The 24,091-nt window shown below is 59.9% G+C and overlaps 4 protein-coding genes across 7 annotated transcripts; 3 read left to right on the top strand and 1 right to left on the bottom strand.

The window, feature by feature from the left end:
* Positions 1–2,422: 2,422 nt before the first annotated feature.
* Positions 2,423–7,305, top strand: LOC131665752 (homeobox protein OTX2-B-like). Of its 3 annotated transcripts, none has more exons than XM_058937853.1 (6): positions 2,437–3,276; positions 3,970–4,121; positions 4,700–4,992; positions 5,645–5,759; positions 6,421–6,642; positions 6,715–7,304. In XM_058937853.1, the coding sequence occupies exons 1-6, from the start codon at positions 3,036–3,038 to the stop codon at positions 6,829–6,831; spliced, it is 1,140 nt and encodes a 379-aa protein (XP_058793836.1). In that variant the 5' UTR covers positions 2,437–3,035; the 3' UTR covers positions 6,832–7,304. The 3 variants fall into 3 exon arrangements, with proteins under 3 accessions (XP_058793834.1, XP_058793836.1, XP_058793835.1); XM_058937852.1 differs by having other exon boundaries at positions 2,439–3,291; XM_058937851.1 differs by having other exon boundaries at positions 2,423–3,291; positions 3,955–4,121; positions 6,421–7,305.
* Positions 7,306–8,519: 1,214 nt separating this feature from the next.
* Positions 8,520–17,098, top strand: LOC131665743 (inactive tyrosine-protein kinase 7-like). 2 transcript variants are annotated; one of them, XM_058937832.1, is made up of 10 exons: positions 8,520–8,960; positions 12,214–12,337; positions 12,678–13,120; positions 13,182–13,478; positions 13,541–13,908; positions 13,980–14,184; positions 14,280–14,555; positions 14,754–15,571; positions 15,633–16,155; positions 16,432–17,098. In XM_058937832.1, exons 1-9 carry the CDS (start codon positions 8,534–8,536, stop codon positions 16,131–16,133), a joined length of 3,459 nt encoding a protein of 1,152 aa, XP_058793815.1. In that variant the 5' UTR covers positions 8,520–8,533; the 3' UTR covers positions 16,134–16,155; positions 16,432–17,098. The 2 variants fall into 2 exon arrangements, with proteins under 2 accessions (XP_058793815.1, XP_058793814.1); XM_058937831.1 differs by having other exon boundaries at positions 15,633–17,098.
* Positions 17,099–17,521: 423 nt separating this feature from the next.
* On the bottom strand, positions 17,522–20,663 carry LOC131665841 (mediator of RNA polymerase II transcription subunit 15-like). The gene is made up of 5 exons (XM_058938001.1): positions 20,164–20,663; positions 19,838–19,959; positions 18,779–19,294; positions 18,302–18,712; positions 17,522–18,234 (listed from the first exon to the last, which is right to left on the bottom strand). Exons 1-5 carry the CDS (start codon positions 20,186–20,188, stop codon positions 17,917–17,919), a joined length of 1,392 nt encoding a protein of 463 aa, XP_058793984.1. The 5' UTR covers positions 20,189–20,663; the 3' UTR covers positions 17,522–17,916.
* Positions 20,664–20,936: 273 nt separating this feature from the next.
* On the top strand, positions 20,937–22,188 carry LOC131665842 (uncharacterized). The gene is made up of 3 exons (XM_058938002.1): positions 20,937–21,096; positions 21,307–21,546; positions 21,618–22,188. The coding sequence occupies exons 2-3, from the start codon at positions 21,311–21,313 to the stop codon at positions 21,874–21,876; spliced, it is 495 nt and encodes a 164-aa protein (XP_058793985.1). The 5' UTR covers positions 20,937–21,096; positions 21,307–21,310; the 3' UTR covers positions 21,877–22,188.
* The last annotated feature ends 1,903 nt before the right edge of the window (positions 22,189–24,091 follow it).

Here is a 24,091-nt window from a genome sequence, read left to right as displayed (position 1 = left end):
CCCTGTTGAGCGCAGTCCAGTCCATCAGTTCATCGCTGGTCGCTTGTTGCCGCAAGAAACTTTTCAAATATCCCATGCAAATGTCGTCGCTGAAACGTTTATTCGTCGAGTCGACGAGTCGCGCGGAGGGAAAAGGGCCGAGCGAGTAAGCGCGCTGTACACATTGCTCGCTTACAGAGGAGAGTAAAAGCAAATCAATACTGCAGGCGCAAACGCGAGTCTAACTTGACAGAAAGCTCCAATCGTATTTCACGCTCACTCGTTATCAATTTTACAAACTCACGCCCGCTCTCCAATTTACCATTTGCTTTCTTCATTTTTTTCTTGGCCTGCTTCATTGTTCACTAAAAACTGATGTTATTTTCGATCGCCGGCGAGTATCTTTGAAACTGATGGGAAAATGTATTTTTAAAGGCAGCGGCACAGAAAAGAAGCAGGAGAGGGAGAGACCGAGAGGAAAGGCCATAGAAATATTTTGTCGACTAAATCAGTGACGTGCGAGTAAAACGCTTGGTTGGTTTTGCGTGGAATTGCTCTATTGTGGCCTAGCATTAAAACGCTCGAGTTTGCTGCCAACTGGACGCTTGAAAATGCCAAATGCACAGTTTTTTCCGGAAATCTATTGGTGTCTCGCAGCATGCGCTGCTGCTGAAAAAATGGTAAAGCTCCGTGAGCCGAACGTTTGATGCGCCGCAGTGCCATTCAATTGCACGCGCGCTAGCAACAAGCTTGTGTAACAGACAGCAACGAACCTCGATATATCCAAGAAGTAAGACGGCAGTTCGTCGAGAGCTACCGCCTAGGTTACCCAATTAATAGCGAGCCTCAATTTCATGATTGCGATTCGGCCTTTCCGAAAATCATTAATTCATCTTTATGTTCGTCGCTGGCTTTGGCTTTGCGAGCGGTGACTGCGAATAAGGCCAGCTGTAAAGAGAAAGAGAGAGAGAGAGAGAGAGAGAGAAAGAGAGAGAGAGAGAGAGAGAGAGAGAGAGGCAAGGGATTATTGCCATGGGGAATATTACCCTCGACTACTTTTAACGCTGAGTCTGTTCGGTCCTGGGCGAGCAGCCTCTCTGTCTCGCTCTCTTTCTCTCCTGTCTACTCGCTTTCGCCGTCCAAAGAGCGCCCAAGCGCGGGGTCCTTAGAGTCCTTATAATCCCAAAAGGAGCGTCTGACGAGTCTGAAGAGTGCTCCGATCGATGTAATTAATTCAGCAAATGTTTTTGTTCTTGTTTTTAAGAATAATTAAAAACGCGGACGTCTAGAAGAGAGCGATGAAGTGACGCGCGAGGCAAGGCGAAAAAGCTCGGCACCGCGGGCTTTCGGACGGCGATCGGATGAGCGCGACTGCAGCCGAGTAGGCATTAAGTCGATCGAGTTACCGAGAGCAAGATTGCACGTGCGACTGGTAATTGAATATATATCTGCGTAGCTGAGAGGGATGCAACAGCTGCGGAGTGGCCTTCCTCGAAGTCGAGAGGCGAAATTGGCCGGGTGGACAAGAGGAAACAAGGAGAGAGACGAGGATGGCCGCGGCTGATGATCCGCGCGCCGGGTCCAACAGATTACAAGCGAAAGAGAATCGAATTTCAGCGGGCGAGCGGAGGCGCGAAGAGGCGCGATGAGGCGCGAGGAGGCGCGAGGAGGCGAGCGCGCCCGAGCGTGGGTGGGAGCCAGAGGTCGAGCCAATGCCGACGGGAGATACGGATCGCAGACGAGCAGCCGAGCAGGAGCAGCAGCAGCAGCAGCAGATGGATGTGCAGCATCATCGAGGCGCTGGCTGGGCGACACAATGGTTTGCGTAATGAGTCGGCGCTGATTGTAATCTCCGGCTGGCTGGCTGGCTGGCGGGCTGACTTCCGTAGCAGACTCGGCGGCAATCGCTCGGCGCGGATCGATCACGCCGAAACAGAAGCAGAAACGCTACGGAGCTCGCTCCTTGCGATATATCCGCTGGCGTGCGCGACTTTATGAATGGGAATAAAGTGTTGCTCTCGCGTTAGTGGGTTTATGGAAGCAAGCCGGTTTTAGCCGGGCTAATAGCATAGTAATGCTGGCTGATCTTTTCGGAATCCCGTAAGAGCATTAGCCGTTCGCACGTGAGCAAGTTAAATTGCTATGTTGCGGCCGCTGGCTGCCGTTGCCGTTGCCGCTGCCGCTGCCGCTGCCGCTGCCGCTGCCGCTGCGCTGCGCTCCCGCCGGCGCCTCGCTCGACGCCCGCGGACGCCGCCAAACAAAGATGTCGCTCACGGAAAAACCTCGGCGCGCCAAATTCGCGCAGCCCTTTGTGCTCGCGGGCCTCGGCTGCGCCGTGGAGCGCGCGCGAGCAACGCGAGCGAGCGAGCGCCTATCAGGCCGCACTGCCATCGCTCGGCTGCCATTGGCCCCCCGGGCGGCGGTCTGGGCGTGCCGCCCCGAGTCGACGCCCCCCGCGCGCTCCGCCGCTACCTCCGCCGCGACTCACCGACGCGGCTCGCGGAGAGCGAGGCACACGCGCGCACACGCGCAACCACCGGTCGAGACAAAGTCGCGCTCGCCGCAGTGAGTCGCCGTTCTCGTTCGCAGCCGCAGCCTCGCGGCCCTCCGCCTCTGCAGCGCGCCCGCCCGCGACCGTCCGTAGTCCTCGCGGCGCGCGTTCCCGCGTCCGCCGCGACGCCGAGGGCCGCCCAGCCGGGCGCACGCCGAGGGCCCGCGGCGCCCCCGCCTACGATGCGCCGCCCGCGGCCGGGCGCAGCACGCGGGCAGCCACCGCGCCAGCAGCAGCAGCGGCGGCGGCGGCCAGACGCCAGTGCCAGGACGCGAGCGGCCCCGCTGACGGCTCGTCGCAACGGGCGGATAGCGCGCGGCGCGAGCGCCCGAGCCGATTAGCCGCAGCAGCTTTGCCGAGGAGAGCGCCGAGGGCGGCGTAGAGCAGCGCGCGAGAGAGCCGGACGAGCGCAAGGAGCAGCGGGCGAGGGTGCTGGCCGGCGCAGGCGCGCGCGCCTGCTATGCGCGCCCGCGGGTCGTAGCTGGCGAGCGCTCGTCGGCGCGCGATGTGGACCAACAGCCTCGGCGGCGCCGGCTGCGCGGCCGCCGGCGCGGCCTCGGACCTGAGCAGCCTGGCGGCGAGCACGGCCGCCTCGGCGAGCGAGCTCTTCGGGCCGGCGGGCTTTGGGCCGGCGCCCGGCGGGCCCTACGGCCCGCTCAAGACCGGGCCCTACGTGGGCCCGCTGGGCATGCCACCGATCGAGGCGCTGCACTCGAGCATCGCCTACCCCGGCTGCGCGCCCGCCGGTGAGTCCTACTACTGTGAGTGCTCCATCTCTGTTATCCGTGCGTATGCGTGTGGCGTGCGTGTGGCGTGCGTGTGGCGTGCGTGAGGAGTGGGTGTGCGTGGGGGCGATCCCTGGCCCTCGTGGCCGCACTCGCGCGTTCGCACTCGAGCGATCCACTCGTGGGGGCTCTGGGCCGCGAACGCGCCTATCCAGACTCGAGGGCTGTTCACTCTTGGCGCTCTCCGCTGCGCTCTTTCTCTCGTCTTATTGTCGGCGGGCCTCGAGTGCGCGCAGCCATTCACTCGGAAGGCGCAGCGCAGCCGGCGCGCGCCCAAGTACGTGGTCGGGCGCACTCGATACGAGAGCCGAGCGCAAGCCGCGGGTGATCGGGATATGATGTTTGCTCACTTGCGGTGGCCTACATTATTGCTATTGACTTTGATCTCCATGCGAATGGCGGTGCGCATCGGAGCCGCGTCGCGCGATACAGAGGCCGACGCTTTTCGCCTCGCTAGCCGGTGTACGCGCGCCGACCGATCGCCCGTTGGCGCCCGGGAGCTCCCCGGCCCGCCTTTCCGCGCGCGGGCGCGCGTGCGTCGGCCGACGGCCACGGCCCGAGAGGATCGCTCGCGCGCGCTCCGTGAGCTCGCGTGCATGTACGTGTGCGCGCGGCGCGTGCATCATGACAATTGACAAGCGTGCGCACGCGCAGGTAACCCAAGGAAGCAGCGGCGCGAGAGGACGACCTTCACCAGGGCCCAGCTGGATGTGCTCGAGGGCCTGTTCTCCAAAACCAGGTACCCCGACATCTTCATGCGCGAGGAGGTGGCCCTGAAGATCAACCTGCCGGAATCCCGCGTGCAGGTGAGTGAGTGCGTCGATCGCGCGGTTACGTAACGCGCCTGGCCGGTGAGCTGCACGCGAGGTGGCTCGCGACGCTGGCAGTGCGATGCGCGTCGCGCGAAGCCCCGCGAGCCCGCTCGAAGCCCCCGCGTCTGCCTGCGCGCCCGCGAAGCAACCGCTCCGCCGTCCCGCCGCGGGGCTTCCGTAGCGCTCGGCGAGCCTCGCCTTCGCTCCCGCTCCCGCTCCCGCTCCCGCTCCCGCTCCCGCTCCCGCTCCCGCGCTGCCGTCCTCGCTGCATCGCGCTCCACGACACCGGTTGATTGCAGCCGCTCTCTGCGGGCCGCGTCCTCGCCGCTTTTCTCGCTGCATTGTCGCGCGGAAAAGCCGACGTGCTTGCGCATAACTAGTTCGCTGCGCGGGCCGCGCGCAGCTGCACTCCGGAGAGGCGCGCCATAGTCTCGCGCACGTATCGCCGACGACACAAAGCGCCAAGCTGCCGAAGAACGCCGGCCGAAAACAACATCAACGAGCGGGCCGCGACCATCCCGAGCAACGAACAAGGCTTCCTTCCCCGAAGAGACTAATCGGAAAATCGATAGGTCTGGTTCAAGAATCGCAGGGCCAAGTGCCGCCAGCAGCAGAAGCAGCAGCAGCAGCAGCAGCAGCAGCAGCAGCAGCAGGACAGCAAGACGCAGCAGCAGCAGCAGCAGCAGCAGCAGCAGCAGCAGCAACAGCAGACGAGGACAAAGAAGCTGAGCGGCGTAACGTCGGCGAGTGGCGGCGCCGCCGCCGGCAACCCGGCGGTGAGCGGCAACCCGCCCCCGGGCAAGAGCCCCTCGATCGCCACGACGCCGACGGCCGCCGCGGCCGCCGTGCCTGCCACCACCCCGCTGTGAGTATTGTCTTTGCGCCCGCCAAGCGTGCACTTCGTCGGCCGGGCGTCGCGATTCGGTCTCCTCTCTCGACCGTCGCGCTGATGCTGCGTCGCGAGCTCCCGGATGACTGGCCCCGTCGCAGAACGGCTAGCAGCGCGGCACAGCAGCGGCAGACGCGGCGCACTCGTCGCGCGGATCACGCCTGTTCGGGCGTTCATCGAACCAGTCGTCGAAACTACACATCCAGCCGGACCTGCCGCCGCGACGAGCTGGCCTATCGGCCGGGGATAAGCCGCGCACAGCCCCGTCCACTCGTTTCACGCCGAGAACACGCGTCTCGAAGGCAGGCGGCAGTCCCCGGCGACTACTTTGGGCGCCGCCCCGCGACGGCAGCCGTCGACCGACCATCGCGGCCGAGTCAGCGAAACGCCGGGGCTGCGCTACGGAGAACTCGCGCCCACGGGCGACAATCGCAGCGGGCCGAGTGGCGCGCGGAGCCGCCGGGGCATTCTCCGAACGGTTGACGTCCTAATCGGGCAAAAAGAAGTGGAAGCTGCTCGGGCGAGTCGGCGTGATTCGATCGAAGCCGGCGGGCCGACAGCCAGGAATGTGAAAAGCCGAGGACACAGCCGAGACTTGTAAAAGGAAGAGTTGTGGTGTTGTGTGCAGGAGCGGCGGGACGGCGGGCTCGGCCGCAAGTTCGCCAGCGGCGCTGCTGCGCGATTCGCCACACCAGTACAAACCCTCGAGCGCTTCTGGACTGCTGAGCAGCACGCCGCCAAGTGTGAGTATACGTTAGGCCTACGGCCCACCTCTACTTCTTCTCCTTCGCATTGGCGCTGCTAGGCGCTACCTCGCTTACGCAAGCATTATTTATGCTAATGGAGCCACGGGCCAGCCTCGCAGCACACGTCCGAATTCGCGTATGGCCTTGTCCGGCCGGAGCGCAAAGTCGACGCAACCTCGACTCTGCGCCCGTCAACGGCCCGCCCAAGCAACGCCGTTCGCCTTCCGTTCTCGCAGCACTTGCGCTGCAATAACACTTGATCGCACGGTCGACGGTTGCACGTCCGAGCGAACAGTCGGCGCTCGAACTGAGCGCTGACAGTCGAACACAGCGACGTAGTCGAAAACGTCGCGTTCCGTTGCGAGGGCTGGCGAGAGGCCGCGCGGCATAAAGCGGAGACAGAGACGCGCGCGCGTGTGTCGGAGGATAGGTATGCGCAGGGGCGTGAAACGGTAGCGAAAGCAAACGCCGCCTGCACAAAGGCATTAGGACCGCGGGGGGAAGCCCTAATATATTCTCATCAGCGAGGGCATTGAGGCTACATAGGTGTTGGAAAGTAAACAGAGAGCGCGCGCGAGTGCATACACACTCGCACGAGTCACGACTTACGGCGTTTTTTCTCTGTCGCTTTGTTGGCCTTCCGCGCGCGCGCGCGCAGCTGGGCGGCGCGAGCGTATACAGCAGCGGCGGCAGCAGCAGCAGCATCTGGAGTCCCGCCGTGACGGAGAGCGGCAACGGGTCCGGCTTCGCCGGCGAGCACCAGCGGCTCTGGGCCAGCAGCGCCACCGCCAGCAGCCAGCAGCAGTGCTACCAGAACTACACCTCGTACTACAGCAACATGGACTACTTGTCGCCCGGCAGCCACCAGCTGAACGTCGTGGTAAGAGGCGCGCTGTCGCCGCGCCGAGGCGGCGCCGCGGGGCACGCTGCCGACGCTCGGGCTTGCTTGCAGGAGGCTGGCGCCAGCAACGGCCTGGATAACGTGGCCTGGCCGCGGACCCCCAGGGACGAGAGCAGCAGCGCCTCCTCGTGGTTCTACAACAGCGCCGGCTGGGGCGAGCGCAAGTGATGAGGGCCTGCGTTGCGCCGCCGACCACCGCTGTCATCGATCGCCGATACATCGAATTTGTACATAGCGCCTAGCGAGTGACGCCAGGCTGCGCACCACCTGCGCGGCCGACGGCGTGGCTCGCACAGCTGCCGGTCGACGAGCCGCCCGCGACGCGACACATATCAGCTACCGGCGCGCCAGAGCGACGCATATCCCTCGCGGCAGGGCCTGCGCGGCTGGCAGTCGTCGAGAGGGACCGAGCCCGGCTCGGACGAGGCTCGACCTGCCGCAGCGGTCCGCCTCACCCATGATACAAATAGTCATCTGGCCGATCTCGCATTGCTGCGGCTGATCGTGAGCGGGGAATTGCTCGGTTGCGCGCCATCTTACCTCTCTTGTCTTGTAATAGCGTATGCATTGTGTATCAGTCGAATCCTATGGTGTACCGATATGTAAATAAAATGCTATACCTCATCCTCGGCCTCTCGTCCTTGCGCCTGTCGCATCGCTGCACCCGCCCCGGCCAGGCGGCGCGTGCGCCTCGTGCACGTCCGCCGCCCCGACCGCCACGGGCCGTCGGCTGCAAGCTCCGGCCGAGCCCGATGCTCGCGCCCGCTCGCGCCCGCTCGCGCCCGCTCGCGCCCATAGCCTTGGCATCGAGCTGGACACCACGCGACCACTCCTCCTTGCCTCTGGCTATGCGCTCTCGAGTGCTCTGCTCCAGTGGAGGTCAGCAGAGCCGAGTGGCACGGGCATCGCAAAATGGCGTTGGTCTCGCGCGCAGTAGGAGCGCGCGGCCCACCGCGGCGCACCGCGGCCGCATACGCTCGCGCATCTACGCGACAGCGTCGCCGCTGCGCGAGTCCGATTGGGTGGGCACCGTCGTCTGGCTTTCGAGCAAGCTCGCGCGGTCAGCCGCTACGCGCAACTTTCAAGTCTGGAAGGCAACGCGCGCAGCATCCCAGAGCTGCTATCGATTGGACGGCCTGGACGGCGCAGATGCAGCTCGCGCCAAGTGCAGCGAAGCGGCGTGCACATCCAGCCAAGCTGCTACTGCCGCAGGATAAACGAATGCGCGGCGAGGGCATCTGCCTCGGAAAAGGAAGAAAGAGGCAAGGAGCCGCGACGGCAGCATATTCGCTTCGGCCGCACGTCCTCCGCCGTTCTCTGCCTCTCTCTTTCCCCGTCTTTCGCTTAGCTTTTATTAATATCGGAGCAATAAACGCGCGCCGCGAGAGCTCCAGAGACTCGCTCTGATCCTGAAATATGCGCAGGTTAAATTTAATATTTCATAGCTGCTTGAGCGCGGGCGCGAACGGGGAGGATGGAAACGGGCAAGAGGCAAACAGGCCGAGTCGGCGCGGCGGCGATAATGTTATGCCGCTACCGTATTCCACGGAGGTGTGACATGATTAAGATTCGCCAGCTAAAAATATTCCGCCGCGCGGCCGGATCCGGTTTCGCCGGCGACCCGTCGCCGCGGCCCGTCGCGCTTCGCGGCTTCGCGGCATCGCGGCATCGTGGCATCGCGGCCGACGCGGGCGCGAGCTGCACCACCGCGCCACGGTAAGGTCGGCCCGAGCGCTTACCGACGGCGGATACGCGGAGCGCGCGCCCACGGCGTCCCGGCGCCGCGCAGGCGCGCCTCCACCGCGTCGCCGGCCCACGCTCGCGGCTCGGACGCCCAGCACTCGTGCAGAGCGCCCCGCCAGCAGCGGACATGGCCCGGCTGCTGCCCCGGTCCCTCCTCGTCGCGCGCGGCCCGCCGCCGCCGCCGCCGCTGCTGCCGCTGCTGCCGCCGCTACTGCTGCTGCTGCCGCTGCTGCTGCTGCTACCCGATCCGGCCGAGGCTGGCGAGTGGCGCGTCTTACGCTTGGCGGTGAACCCGGCGGACCTGCGGGCGCTCGAGGGCCAGGCGGCGAGGTTGCGCTGCGAGGCCGAGCCCGCCGACGGCGTCGACTACACCTGGACGCTGGACGGCCGGCCGCTGGCGCCTAGCCCGCGGAGGCGCGCGCCGGGCCCGGGCGGCGACCTGTTCATCTCTCGGTTGGACCGGCTCCTCGACAGCGGCCAGTTCGCCTGCCGGGCCACGCACCTCGCCAGCGGCACGAGCGTCGACAGCTCGCCCGCCAAGATCGACGTACAGTGTGAGCACCTCCATGCACTATCTCGCTTGCTTGCCTCGCTCCTGCTCGCTGCGCGCTCTTCTGTTCGACCGCGGCCGTCTCCTTCGGTCTCCCGCGCCGAGCGACGGAAGGGCGACGAGCGGGCGGCGAGCAGCCGGCGATCGTCGAGGCACCGAGTCGCGCCGGAAGACGGCTATCGGTTTCTCCGCTCGGCCGCCTCGGGGCTGCGTCGCGTATAGAATGTCTCGTGCGTCGGGGCTTCGACGCGATGCCGGCGACTCGGGCTGGGTCGATCGCGGCAACCGTGATCACGAGACGAGGAGCGGAGTCACGACGCCCCCGCTCCGCCCCGTGAGGTAATTACCGGATTGCGCGAGGACGCTGCCGCTGCGACATCGCTCCCCCGGGCGCGCCGAGCCGCTCTCCACGCAGCACGCATCACGCGGCACACAGTCGGAGTCGTAAAAGTTTACGATGCGTTTGCATCGAACGAGGCCTTGCGTGTCCCCATGGCAACCGGCCACAGACTCCAGACCCGACCCCTGACTCGCGTACGCGCAGCTCGCTCCGTCCCCCTTGTTCGTACTGCTCGTTCTGCTCACCGTTCGCGCCAAAAAATGATCGATTCGCGCGGCAGTCTGGCGCCCTTGCGGCCAGCTGCCAGGCCAAAGTGCGCTCGCGATCGGGCGATCAGCGCGCAGCTCTGCGTCCTCTCCGCTGGCCCTTCGTGCGCTACCTTGTTCAGTCGACCGACACCCGACCTACACAGCTACATCTCTGGGGGTCTTCGCGCTGCGCTACTCAGTCCACACAGGTTTTCACTCTGTTCCCAAGCACTACAGCGCTCAACGTTCACCGCCACTCCATTCGGAAAGCCCGCAACGTCTTTTTTGTACGTGCGCTCGAAGTAAAGGCCTATGCCTTGGTAACGACAAAGCCGATTTTATTGGGATTGGTTTCGTTCGAGAGAGCTACTCGTCGAACACTGCCGAAACACCCTGTAGCTTGACTATATCGTCGCGACACTCCGCGGATCAGTGCTTGTCATGGGTCCGCGGAGTGTCGTAGCTGGACTAATATCATGAACCAAAGCGGACCACCAATTCCAAATCACACATGTCTGTTCTGTGTGCCGCTCTACCATATTCGTTCATCTATTGTTCGGCATATAGACTTTCGCTTACTTCGTGCTTGACCAACGTCATTCGCACCTCTCTCTCTCTCTCTCTCTCTCTCTCTCTCTCTCTCTCTCTCTCTCTCTCTCTCTCTCTCTCTCTCTCTCTCTCTCTCTCTCTCTCTCTCTCTCGCTCTTTCACTGCCTGGTCCATATTGTCTCTACAACTGTCTTTTTTGTAATTTTGTCTACCAGCGATATAAAGTTACGTGGTCGACACTTTATCGATTTGACATATCTGAAAAACAGCACAACCCGAACCCAACCCGGTCGAGAAGAATGCACGTGAAGTACTTAAACCACACAGTAATGCTTATATGTTGATTTGATCTTTCCATCTATATGACTTGGCAATTTATAATATTTCATAAATTGTGACATTATATGAAATATATTATTATTTTGCACGAATGCATTTAATTGAAACAAAAATAACGCTCTTCGCATCTTCCTTCGATAGTTTGACAGTGTTGTGAAAATTATAAAATAATCTTATACATGTTATATAATTTTTTTTAAATCCTGCAGTAAGCCATTCCATAAAAGCTTCATACGTGTTAAAATGGACAGCATTAATAGAATCAACTTCAATTTATCAGTTTTTCAAATTCATAAAATGTTCCTAAAATGTTAATCGACTGTTTTCATCATTTTTTTTTGTATACTTTGAAATCAATCAGTGGAGACGCGGAGTTCAAGATCAGTTGAGTAGATGAGTGGCTGCTATTATTCCACTAAAATAACAAGTATATTTAGAAGAAATGTTCACTAATCATGAACAGTCAGCGTTTATAGTAAAAATGAGGTTGTTCAATCCGAGAAAATACCCGTTGATTGTGTTTAGCTTGAATACTTGGATTTGTAACTTGCTCACGATTTTTTTTTCATTAAATTCAAATTGGAAAGAACAAAATAATGGCTTTGAAAAATTAGAACGAGATGAAATACATTCTGATTAATGTTTTTTCAAGCCAACAATAAAATAATAGCAGGTAGAATTAAATAACAATTCGTGCATATTTTTCCTAGAACTAAGGACCCAAGATAGTTTCTTTCGAAAAAAAGATTATCCCTATGCATAACATAATTTTGATTTATTTATAATAATGTAAAACCTATTAACATTGGTTTTAATGTTATCTTGCCATTAACATATTCATTTATTTCGTGGCTGAATTTACTTTTTCTCCAGATCTTGAAATAATGGATAATTGAATTACGATCAGAAACGATCCAAAACTCAACTACCTGTCTGCTGCATAAATTAATATTTCAAGCTGAACTGAAATTACTCAAACATACGCCGAAAATGTGTAATTAATTCTCGTTTTTGGGTTCATTAATCGGGTTCCGTTATTATACATTTATGTACTGCCGACAATTCCGTGGTAATAACCTTTTCATGTTTCACTAAATCTAAATTTCAAAAAAGAGCATATTTATTTTGAATAATATTGAATTCGAGCAAACAAAAAATGCAATCGAGGCAATCAGAATCGTTCGAAATCCGTTCAATATAGCTTGCCGAATTAGATGACGCGATCCCTCATACTTTCCTGCGAATGCACAGCTCAGTTTCTTAAACATTTTTATGAAAATTTCCACCCAGAGGAGAGCTAAGGACGAGCATTATAATTTTGCATTTGTATGTAAATCCGCTCTATTACTTGTCAGTTAAAATACAGAGAGAATATAGGTAGGGACTAAACAATAAAATATAATAATATCAGAAATTTTCAAATATAAAAAATTAGAATAAGGTGATGGAAGAGGTAATCTTATTTGGAAGTTGGTGATTCCTTCGAAAGGCGCAATTGAAAAAGAAAAAGACTAATCGGAGAGCGGTCGGGAGCGAATATTATAATTTTTGGTTATTAAACTGCCGATTGATTTTATTAGGCTAAGCAGCGACACGAAAAAGAGACGGAAATTTGATTTATTATCCATAAAACGCATCAAGCCCACGCTTCCCCATGCGGATCAAAAGGTAAGACGACGTATAATTAACGTAATTAACGAGGGCAGCAGAGGGTAACGATTGTGTAACAAGGACAACATTGGCCAGAGAACAATTAGTAAATAGATCGGTCATGATTGCAGGGATAAGCGAGTCGTCGGTGCACCTGCAGCAGCCAAAGCTAGCAGCTCGCATTCGTCCAGGGATGAAAATCGAGCTGCGCTGCCAAGTCGACGGCTCGGGCGAGCTCAAGTACGAGTGGTTCAAGTGAGTTCTCTGGATGGATGTAAATACGTAGTCGCACGTCCGCACTGGCCGCGCCTCTCGCAATACTCCGAGGCTCGCGGCTCCGAAGTGATTGCGTCGAAGCGCGACGAGTGAGTCGGCGGGAGAAGAAAGGGGCGAAAGTGGCGGAGCGCACTTGCACCCTTTGCCGAAGGCGAGAGGCGAGAGGCGAGAGGCGAGAGGCGAGAGGCGAAAGGCGAGAGCCGGCAGCCGGCGGGGGGCGAAGGAGAGCCGAATGGGATCGGGATTGTCGGGAGCGGAAAGCGCGAGTGCGGACAAAAGCCCGGCGGCAGGCTCTCACGAATCGTCGTGCGTGCGACAGGAATACGAGGAGCATCCAGCCGAGCGCGCGCCTGGAGACGAGGCGCAACCTGCTACTGATTGGCGAGGCCAGGACCCAGGACAGCGGGGTGTACCGCTGCCTGGCGCGCAACGACGCCGGGACCTCCACGGTCGCGCGCAGCCTGGCGCTGGCGGTGGCCAGCGACGAGAGTGTCTCGATCCGCGTGCCACCGCGGAAGGCCATAGTCCGCCGCGGCGAGAGCGCCAGGTTTAGCTGCGCCTTCGACAACGCCGAGCAGGTGCAGTGGTACTTTGAGGAGGAGACCGAGCCGATCGCGGCCGACGGCGAGCGCTACGTGAGCGAGGCCAACGAGCTGGTGATCGTAAGCGCGCAGGACCGGCACGAGGGCTTCTACTCGTGCCACGGCCTCGGGCACCGCGGCGCCGCCGCGCAGGTCTACTCGGCCGAGCTGCAGATAGCCTGTGAGTGGAGCGGTACGCGGCGCGAGCCGCGCGACCACCGTCTCACGGGGCCCTGTTGCAGATCTGGGGAGCCTCGGCGAGGACTCGCTGGAGCCGCGGCCGCGGCACGGCCTGGCGCTGGTGGGCGAGGGCCGCGAGCTGCAGGTGGCCTGCCTGGCGCCCGCCGGCCTGCCCAGGCCCAGGATCTTCTGGCGCGACCCGCAGGGCCGCCTCGTCAGCGACGCCGGCCCGGTGCGCGTGCAGGACGACACGCTGGTGATCGCCGAGGCACGGGCCGCGCGCGACCAGGGCAACTACAGCTGCGTCGCGGAGAACCTCGCCGGCTCGAGCGCCCTGGCGCTGCGGGTGGTGGTGACCCGTGAGTGCGCGCCGCTGCGTGTCTGTCGGCGAGCTCGCTCACGCGCCCTTGTCGCGTTGCAGGGCCGCCCGAGCTGCTGGCGGCGCCGCCGCGCGCGCTCAGCCTCTGGGAGGGCGAGCCGGCCAGTCTGGGCTGCAGCTACCGGGCGATGCGGGCACCGCTCTCGCGCGTCGGCTGGCTCAAGGACGGCGCGCCGCTGGCCGAGGCCGCCCAGCCGGCCGCGAGCTACCGGCTCGACGAGCGGCCCGGCGACGCCAGCCTGCTGCTGCGCGCCGCGCAGCTCGCGGACAGGGGCAGCTACGCCTGCGAGGTGGCGACCGAGGGCTTCCCGGCCGTGCGCTCGGCACCGACGCTGCTGGCGGTCAAGGAGAGGCTTAAGTTCTCCCCGCAGCCCGTGAGCCGGCGCCTCGAGCTCAACTCCACCGCGAAGGTAGGGGATCGGGGCACGCCGTCGCGGAGGCAGCCTGCCGAGCTAATCGACCCTCCTGACGATCCGCGCAGGTCTCGTGCAGGGCGCAAGGCTCGACTGCGCCCTCGCTCAGGTGGTACAAGAGCGGCTCGCCGGCCAGGCTGCCCGCGCACGTGCACGAGTCCAACGGCACGCTGCTCTTCGACGGCGTCCTCGAGGAGGACGAGGGCAACTACACGTGCGTGGCGAGTAACAGTCAGGGCCAGATCAACCATACGATCCGCATCGACGTAGTCAGTGAGTACTCTCCCGATCTGTTCCGCGCAATCGGCTCTCGATTAACGAGCGGAAAATGATGCGGCTCTGTTCGCCGACCGGCAACCACTGCGCAGTCGCCCCCAAGTTCAGCGTTAAGCCGGAAAACCTGACGGCGCTGGAAGGTGCTTCGGTAACGTTGCATTGTTCGGCCGAGGGCGACCCCAAGCCGGCCATTCACTGGGACAAGGACGCAACGCAGATGAACGACCTGTACGGCGAGCGCATCGCCAAGCTGCCCAATGACAGCCTGCACATCAGGGAGGTCTACCGCAGTGACGAGGGTAAATACGGCTGCACCGCCGGCAACAGCGGCGGCCTCAAGCGCGAGGAGGCCTATCTGAGCGTTCGCGGTAAGTGATCCCCCCTCGGCCGGAGCGACTGGCGCAACAAAGCGCTCAGTCGAGCGCGTCGTGGCTCGGCGGCTCGGCGGCTCGGCGGCTCGACGGCTCGACGGCTCGGCGGACCGGCGGCCCATTGTGCCGTCATTTTCACCATTTTCACGGGCGATTGGCTCGGCCGCGCGCTACTGGTCGCGCATTGTGTTGCAGCGGGCGACGCCGGTTACCGGGCGGACGCCGACGTGGACGCCGACGTGGACGCCGACGCGGGCGCCGACGCGAACGCCGACGCGGATGCCGAGCGGGGGCCCGGCGACGGCTCCATGATGACCAAGACCGTGCTCGTCACCCTGGGCGCCGCCGCCGCCTACATGCTGCTGGTCGTCGGCCTGATGGCGTACTGCCGCTACCGCAGGCGGCGCAGGAAGCAGCGCCAGGCGCGCGGCGAGCAGGGCGATGTGGCCGATGCCGCCGACGCCGGTGCGCTGGAGCAGTGTGCGGAATCTGGGCGGGCGCGCCGTCAACCGCAGCAGCGGCCGCGCAGCCCGCGCGAGTCGCACAGGAGTGACGGCGGCACTGACACGGCCCACAGTCAGAACAGTGCCCAGTCGAGGCGGTCGCGCTCGAGCTACGACAAGCTGGCCGTCAGCCGCTCGCAGCTGCGCGAGCCAATGAAGCCGTTGGGCCGCGGCGAATTCGGCGAGGTCTTCTCGGCCAGATTCCGGCCCGGCGACGAGGGAGGGCAGCCTCAGCCCACCGGGGATAGCCTCGTGATGGTCAAGACGCTGAGCAACAGTCGGGACGAGAGCGTGCTGCAGGAGTTCAAGCGCCACCTGGACCTGCTGCGCAAGTTCGAGCACGAGAACGTGGCCAGGCTGATCGGGCTCTGCCGGGACGAGGAGCCGGACTACATGATCGTCGAGTACACCGACTGGGGCGACCTCAAGCAGTTCCTGCTGGCCTCCAGGGCCGAGGAGCCGCGCGCCCCACGGCTCGGCGTGCCGCAGATCCTCTCGCTGGCCGACCAGGTGAGTGCCCGCCGCGCTCGCGACGCGCCACCACTGACCGCTGCGCCTCCGAGCGTTGCAGGCTGCCCAGGCGCTCAAGTACATCGCGGAGCGGCGCCTCGTGCACAAGGACGTGGCCGCGCGCAACTGCCTGCTGTCCAGCAACCTCGGGCTCAAGCTCTCGCTGGCCTGCTTGAGCAAGGAGCCCCACCAGCAGGAGTACTGCCGCCACCGCAACCAGGTGATCCCGCTGCGCTGGATGCCGCGCGAGGCCGTCTTCGAGGACGAGTTCTCGACCAAGAGCGACGTGTACGCCTACGCCGCGCTCGTCTGGGAGATGTTCCAGCAGGGCGAACTGCCCTTCCGCAAGCTCAGCGACGAGTCGGTGCTCGAACAGCTCAAGACGCGCAGCCTCGCTTGGAGCGCGCACGAGGCGGCGCCACCGGCCTTGCAGCAGCTGCAGGCCAGGTGCTGGTCCTACGATCCGAGGGAGCGGCCGAGCTTCGATCAGGTGGCCGAGGCAACGCGCGAGCTCGCCCGCGCCGCCCGCGCCGCCCACGCTGCCGACGCCCAGCCCGCCTAGCCCGAACCCGGTGCAAGCTAGCGTGCGTTACGTGCCAGTCTGCGTTGGCTCTTGTCTGCGTTCGCTCATGCCCGAAACCTTTGTGCGCGCATGCTTGCGCTCTCGGTGTTTGCCAGACCGAGCCGACTCGGGCTCTGTCCGTTAGCCGCTGTCCTGTGTGTCCAGCCGTCAGTAGTGGCGTTCGATGATACAACGACTTTTCTATCCGCAGCACCGCGGCGACCGAGTGACCAATCTACGCGCATTCCCCGTTTTCCACGCCTACATACATTCACATTTACAAATGCTTATTTTATAGGCGAGGCTTAGACCGTAGGCCAATGACCAACGTATATTTAGCGAGTCGAGTGATATTCAGTCAGTGACAAGGCGGTCGTCGACAGTCTTTTCTCTGGAGCTCCAAGACCAATTCTGGCGCTGGACCTTTTGTCAGCTGCGTCTCCGATAGCCAGCCAGCCAGCCAGCCAGCCAGCCAGCCAGCCAGCCAGCCAGCCAGCCAGCCAGCCAGCCAGCCAGCCAGCCAGCCAGCCAGCCAGCCAGCCAGCCAGCCAGCCAGCCAGCCAGCCAGCCAGCCAGCCAGCCAGCCAGCCAGCCAGCCAGCCAGCCAGCCAGCCAGCCAGCCAGCCAGCCAGCCAGCCAGCCAGCCAGCCAGCCAGCCAGCCAGCCAGCCAGCCAGCCAGCCAGCCAGCCAGCCAGCCAGCCAGCCAGCCAGCCAGCCTACCTGACGGACGGTATCGATACCACCTGATTTCTTGACTTTGTTTCGTCGTTTCTCTAGTCAACCTGTAAATCAGTGCCGACCTAAGCCAACGACGTCAGCCATTTGTTTGGACAATCCTTGTAAATAACCGATATTGTACTGTACCAAGCGAAGTAGTGCGCGGCGCCAAAGCGCCGCAATGTGTGACGGATGCCCACTTGTTAGGGGAGCGAGAATGAGCTAAATAAATGTAACGAATGACCGAATCGAAGAATTATTTGCTGAGACCTGGGCTTCAGAGCTATGCTTATCCCTGTTATCGTTCGTTGATCGTTAGTTCGGCGTGGACGGCAGCAGGTCGCGACTCAGTTCGAAGCGAGGAAGGCGTAAGTATGAAAGCCGTGCTGAGTGGCATTGGCATTCCGTGAAAGAACTTTCGAAAGGAAAAACTGGCGGCTTTCCAGTCAAGGACGTTCGCACGCGGGGAGAAAGAAAACGCAAGCGCTGCACTGCGCGAGCGAGAAGGAAAGGGAGTGGCTGTTGGTTGCTGCAAGCAGATGAAAGTATATATCTCGCGCAGACTTTCGGCATTACATCACCACGTCACGCACTCTTACAGACAAAGCTGAAATGGCCGTTTGCGCTACGTGGCCAGGATTAATCAATCGCTCGGCTTCCTCCTAAACGAACGTTTATTCAGACAACTTGGTCGTATGTACACTTGAAACGTCGTGTCGGACGCCCTGTACGCCATTATTCATTATTTATCTCATTATTATTTACAAAGGTGGAGCTCCTCGGCTTATAAATATACTTGTATGTGAGTAAGATTCGTGACTAAGTAAGCGTATTGCCGAGCGCACCGACGGCATTTCGGAACGGAGCGCCGGCACTGCGCCCGATAAAAACGCGCAAGACCCGAAAAAAGTGTCGACCGCCGGTCGGAAGTTCTTGTTGGCGTGCCCACCGCGTGTCGACTACCGATCGCGGCCTTGCGCACTTTCGTCGGGATTTCTTTGATGCTCGGGAAGAGGAGGCTAGACGAGAAGAGGAAAGAAAGGCGGAACAGGAGGGAGACGAGACTCAGGCCTCGACGGGTAGCAGCAGGGCCAGCTTGTCGGGGTCAACGAGCTGCTGATACTGCGCAGGGTAACGCGCCGCCTCGACGTCCTGCTGGAGGTACTGGGCGCGCGGCTGCTGCTGCTGCTGCTGCTGGTGCAGCTGCTGGTGCTGCTGCTGCTTACGGTAGTAGGCCGCATCCACGAGGAAAGCCAGCTGCTGCTCGTCTCCCTTGTCGGCCGACTCGACCTCCTCCACGAGCAGCTGCTTGAGCGGCTTCTTCAGGCGCTTCTCCTGAGCGGCCTGTGCTCGCAGAGCCTCGGCCGCCTTGGGCAAGTAGACCTGCGGCAGAAAGGGCCGTTGAAGCGATTCGGGCCGGGCGGGCCGGGCGGGCCGGGGCACGGCTGACCTCGGGCGGCGGCAGGGCCACCTTGTTCGGCAGCAGGTACTGCACCACGGGCACGCTGTCGGGGTCGAGCTTGCGCGCATCCGCCTGGGCCTTGGCCGCCTGCTTGGCCTCAGCCTGGGCCTTGGCCAGCGCCTGCTGGCGGGCCTTGTAGAGCGCCAACGCCTGCGCGTTGGCCACCGCCTGGGCCTGCGCCTGGGCGCGCTGCTGGTTCTTCTCGTAGTTGAGCGCGAAGTGATGGGCCTCCTCCTGGGCGCGCAGGTGCGCGCGCTGCTGGGCCTGCAGCTTGAGGATGGCCTCGGCGTGGGCCTTGTACTCGGCGGCCTCCTTGGCGCGGCGCTGCTCAGCCACCAGGGCCGTCGCCTGGGCGCGCAGCCGGGCCTTGTAGGCGGCCTCCTCGTCCGCGGGCGCGAGCTGCGGCGAGACGGCCCGGTCAGTGTGGCGCTCGGCGGACCGCGCTCGGCTGGCCGGGCTACTCACGCGCTCCTTCAGGCCGGCCTCGCTCACTGCCTCGCCCTGTCGGATCTGCTCGAGGGCGCTCTGCTCGCGGTGCTTCTCGCCGGCCAGTCGGATCTGCTCGAGGGCGGCTTCGCGGTGCTTGTGGTGCGCGGCCTGGGCGACCTTCTGGAAGGCCAGTGCCGCCGCCTGGGCCTGCGCCTGCGCGCGCACGATAGCCGCTGGACTCTGCTGCTCGCGCTGAACCTGCTGCTCGTCCTCGTAGCCGTACTGGATGGGCACGCTGCGGTGGTACTGCAGCTGGCCGGGCTCCGGCTGCGGCTGCGGCTGCGGCTGCGGCGGCGGCTGCGGCTGCGGTTCCGCTGGCGTCGCCTCGTAGTACCGCAGCGGCTGCTGGAGCTGCGGCAGCGCCGCGCGCGGGCTCGTCTCCACGTGGTACTGCTCCAGCTCGAGGGCCGTGGGCCGCGCGGCCGGCCCCGGCGGCGCCGGCTGCGCGGACTCGAGGTAACGCTGCAGTAGGACCAGGTACTCCTCGGGGATCTGCGACAGTCGCGTCGGTCGGCGCTCGCGCTGCGGGTCGGGTCCGCCGCTGCTGGCGTGTTGCGCAACGACTCCCCTCCCCTCCCCCAGCGGCGCTTTCTCGCGCTCTCGGCGCCCGGGCCAGCGCTGCCTCGGACGCCTCGTGGCTGCGCGGACAGGTGACGGCGCCGGCGAGCACGGCGTGCAACGCGTAATAGCGTTACGCGCAGGCTCGGCGAGCGCGGAAAGGGAGCACGTGTCATCCGGGCCACGCTGTGCCGCGCGCGGGAAATCAATTTAGAAAGGCAGCCAGCGGCGCAGCTTTGGAAAGCGCAACTGCGATTTTTGCTCTGACTCGAGCCGGGAGCACGAGAGCGCGAGAGCGCGAGAACGCGAGAGAATCTATTATTCGCGATAAGCGCGAGCGCGCGATTGCGCAAGCGACGGTGCAGGGACAGATAATACGGCCATTGTTGGGCAATCGGCGCCGATCGCGGCCGAGGATCAGCCCCGGCTCGCCCGAGGCCGCGCTGCTGCGCTCGGCCAGTGCGAGGCGCGGCTCACCTGCTGCTGGGTCGCCTCGGCGTAGTGCTGCTGCGCTGCGTAGGCTGACAGGGCCGACCTCTTGGCGTTGGACTGCACTGCGGCAAGCTCGTCCGGCCGAGCGGCCGCGTCGCCGAGTAGAGCTGCAACGTTTCGTTGAAAAGCCTCGTGACACAGCTGTAGCCAGGCTACTTGGGCTCGCTCGCTCCAAAGGCCATTGCACTCGGTCGCGCCGTGCGTGGGAAAGAGCGGCGCACTTTCGTTTCTTGGCGCACGAGCGGTATGCAACTTTCGCGGGCGCCCACTCTGGACTCGGGAGCGAGCGAGCGAACCACGGGTCTTCTCACCTGCCAGGAATATGAGCCGCCACATGGCTAACGAGCGCGTCGACAGCGACCGAGCAACGGGCACTCGAGAGCACGTCTGTCCCGGGAAAAGCTGCCGCGGCAGACTTTATAGCCCCGCTCTCCGCTCTCCGCTCTCCGCGCTCCACTCCCCCGGCGGCGCGCTGGCTCTCTTTCTCCGCCGATCTCGGGCGCGCGCTGCGCGCCTCTGGAAGGGGCCAGCGCGCCGATCTGCACCCCGACGCTCGCTGCAACAATGCTGCCATTGTCTGCATCTGCGGCCTATGGCTTGCGTAATGCTTTCTCCGCAAGCTCACAGCTCCACGACGAGCTGCTCTCGTGGGCCTGAGTTCTCATGGGCCGCTCTGCACTCCCACTGTTCCTCGACTCTCGCCGGCGCCTCTTGCGCGCCCGCGGATAGTCATTAGCTCGCGCTCCGCACTTGTGGCAGCTGTTCGCCCGCTGCCGAAACTTTCTCCTGGCCGTGTGGTGCAGTCGGCGCGCTCGCGATGCCCCCGCACGCTTTGTGCCTCGGCGAACGAGCAGCGGCCTGGCTTTCGGCGGCGCCGCTGTCTGCTCGCCCGCCTGCCCGGCAGTCTGCCTGGCAGCCGGGATCACTCGATTCGGCGAGCTAGCTCCATCGTCGGCTCGTCGCCGCTTCGCGCCCGTTCGTCGACTCGATCCAATCCGGAACCGGCGGCTCTCCAAAGCTGCCTGCGGCACGCGCGCGCGCCGCTGGCGCCATCCTACTGACCGCGAGCGCAGCGTAGTCGCCTACTGGTCGCCGGCCCGGCAGCCTCGTCCCGAGTCCCGAGTCCCGAGTCCGGAGCGCGCAGCAGCGCACCGCCGATCGCCGCCTGTCAGGATTCACGCGGACGCGCCGGCGTAAGGCGCTAACGATGTCTCGGCCAGGTCGCAGTCCACCAAGGACCGGAGGTGAGTCGAGCGTACAGAGGGCGGCCGGCGCAGCACGTGCGCTCGCGCACGCGCGTCCAGAGCTCGGACGGCGGTCTCCGCGACCACGGGCAGGCCTCGTAGGCGTCGTGCCGCCGTCGCGCGTCGGTGAGGGCGCGTGCGCGAACGCGAGGCGCCGAGTCGGAGACCAGGGCCGGCGCGCTACTGCACGCGTCGCCCCTCGGCTTGCAGCGGCATGAGCGGGCCGGGAGCTTCGGGCGCGGGCCTCGGCTGCATCGCCGAGTGCACCAGCGGCCTCACGGCGGACGAGCTGGACCGTATCACCGACCACGTGCAGTGCACCCTGAGCAGCGCCCAGGGCCGCAGGATCTTCCGCCAGTACCTGAGCGAGGCGCGCAGGCGCACCGACGTGGCATGCCTCGAGCTGCACGAGCAGTGCTGCCGGGCTCTCGACGACGAGCGGCTCTCTCGGTAAGCGCTGCGCGCGACCTGCCCAAGCTGGTTGCGGCCGTGCGCGCCTCACACAATGCTGCTATCCGTAGGCCGGGCCAGGAGGCGGCGGGCGTCGAGCCGCTGCTCACCGACGTGGGCCGAGCGCTGAGCCTCGCTGAGGATCTCGACGGCGTGCCGGAGATCGACCTCGCGCTTCTGGAGCGCTACACCGAGGCGCTGGAGTCGCGCTCGAGAGACGCTCTACTCGCCGTCCTCGAGGAGACCAAGTCCCGGCTGATGAACCATTTGCGCCAGGCCCACAAGGGCTTCCGTGCCTACGCCAAGCAGCCTCGTCCTAGGACCGGCTAGCCGTCCTCCTGCTGGCTCGTCTCGTTGCGAGCCTCTCGTGGCTCAGCGTCTACTCCTTAGCAATCTCTGCTACTCGCCAAGTGCATTTAACCAACCCGCTCCAGTCTTTCATCCTCTATCGATTCGCTGTTCGAGTGGGCACCTCGATAGTCTTGCCGATTTGCTTTCGGCGCGACTAAATAGTATGCGCGCACGTATCAATTGGCAACTCTGTCAAACAACGTTCAATCCTAAGCAAACAATACTTTCAGGAAAGACAACTCAACGAATATCCCGGCGTATTTGTCAATAAAAATCAAATATATAAATATATACTTAAGCCTCTTTACTTGAACCGTCTGCCGTCTCTTACCGTTGTTACAACGATTGTGCCATTGTTACAATGTACATAAGAACATAATCCACGTATCTTGTATAGAATTGTACGTGGAATTTGCAGCGACAAGTATCCCGGCATTCATTTGCTTAAGTATCGCTTTTCCCTAACTATAACTTTCTTATTGATAGGATACGTTTCTTCTCTGTATTATACATGCCTGCTGAACCTGCGTTTACATTTGTAGTGAAACAGAATTTGTAATGAAACTAATTTTTCCATTAAATAATTGGGCAAGTAACGTTACCATATCATCATTTATTAAATTATATCAAATTAATTAAATCGAAATAAACTGTCGGTGTAATTTGAATTTAATGGGATACTTTATGCAGTTATCTACCGCTTATTACTATTCAAAATTAACTTGGTACTTGAAGTAACAATAATTATAATAAACGAAAAGAGAACAGTAGTACATTAATATTCACCGACGTTTGTTACTGCGCTCTCTTCTTGTTTTTCTGGTATTTCATAGAATACTCTTAGTAATATACTTTAAAACCATGTTTATTTTTTTATAATTCGCCAAATGATGAAAATGCTGCACATTTAATAGATTCATCATTCCGATAAGTTTTTGCTGACAGCACATCTTTTATAATAAAATATATACTGAAATAAAACATTTCATTACATTCTCTCTTTCTCTCTCTTCTCACAAAAAAATTACAAAATAATTATATTCATCTGATTTTAATAAATATAAATCTGATTATCGATGTTTCTTAATGAAATTTCCAGTACAATCTCCTATTTTCTTGGATATTGTAAATATATAAAAATGTATACATATATGTGTATGTGCGTGCGTATGCACGTGTGTGTGTTTTTGTTATTGTTATTGTCATTGTGAGTTCAAAAGTTATGACTATGTGGAACGCGGCAGAACTACACTATGTACCTGTAAGCATTACTCTGTATAAGTAGACTCACCTCCTCCACCATTTTTTTAAATGTATTATATGCATTTTTCATAAACTGAAGTATAAATTACTTACTTTTACATGTGTTTGACACAAACGTTGAAATACCAATGATATTTCGAGTTCCACGCCCTTTTCATACAAATCATACGATACGCAGGATACCGACGGCTCGACATTTTTTTTAAGTAACATAAGGATAGGATTTAGAATAGAAATAAACCTTAACGAAATTCTCTCTATAGTCATAGAGGCCTGTAAGTCCTAAAAAAGTTTTCGTGAGATATAAAACTAAAAAATGTCAAAACACGAGCATTACTATATTTTTGTTTCAATTTGTTGTTATACATGTCCAATAGATGACATCCATTTCTATTTAGATCCATATTCTATGCTTCAAACTGTCATTAGCGGACTGAAGGCGTTAAGACTACATTTTTTCAACATTTATTTGGACGGCAAATTAATTGTTAACTGCACATTTTTATCGTTATATCTTGTTATTCCCCGTTCTTCCATCTTGTATTTTGATTCAGAGTATAAAATATATAATACAACTACAGCAATTACAAATAGCGAAAAATAAAACTACTCCCGTTTCTCTGATTAGTTCTTTTATATTCAAGGTGTAAAATATCTGTTATAATGTTACCAACTGAAATTAGCATTTCTACCTTTTTCCCCCCCCTTTAGGCTTCTCGTGGACAATGAAAAATGTTTTCACCGTTATAGTTTCACGGATAAATTATATTTTTCTTATTACTGGTTTTCTAATATACATACTTCGCTACGGTGCTATGAAAAATTACTGATTTACTTTTCTTTTTTGATTTTCTCACCTTTATGGCATACTAATGGTTATTATCTAATTTCACTCAAATTACGAATGGTTTTAAATAATGATGTTTACATA

The sequence above is a fragment of the Phymastichus coffea genome, unplaced genomic scaffold, assembly GCF_024137745.1.
Source record: "Phymastichus coffea isolate CEN01 unplaced genomic scaffold, Cenicafe_Pcof_1.1 PCOF00054, whole genome shotgun sequence".
In the NCBI taxonomy this organism is placed as follows: Eukaryota; Metazoa; Arthropoda; class Insecta; order Hymenoptera; family Eulophidae; genus Phymastichus; species Phymastichus coffea.
Note: the sequence above shows the minus strand (reverse complement) of the source record. Positions and strands in the feature narration are given on the sequence as shown.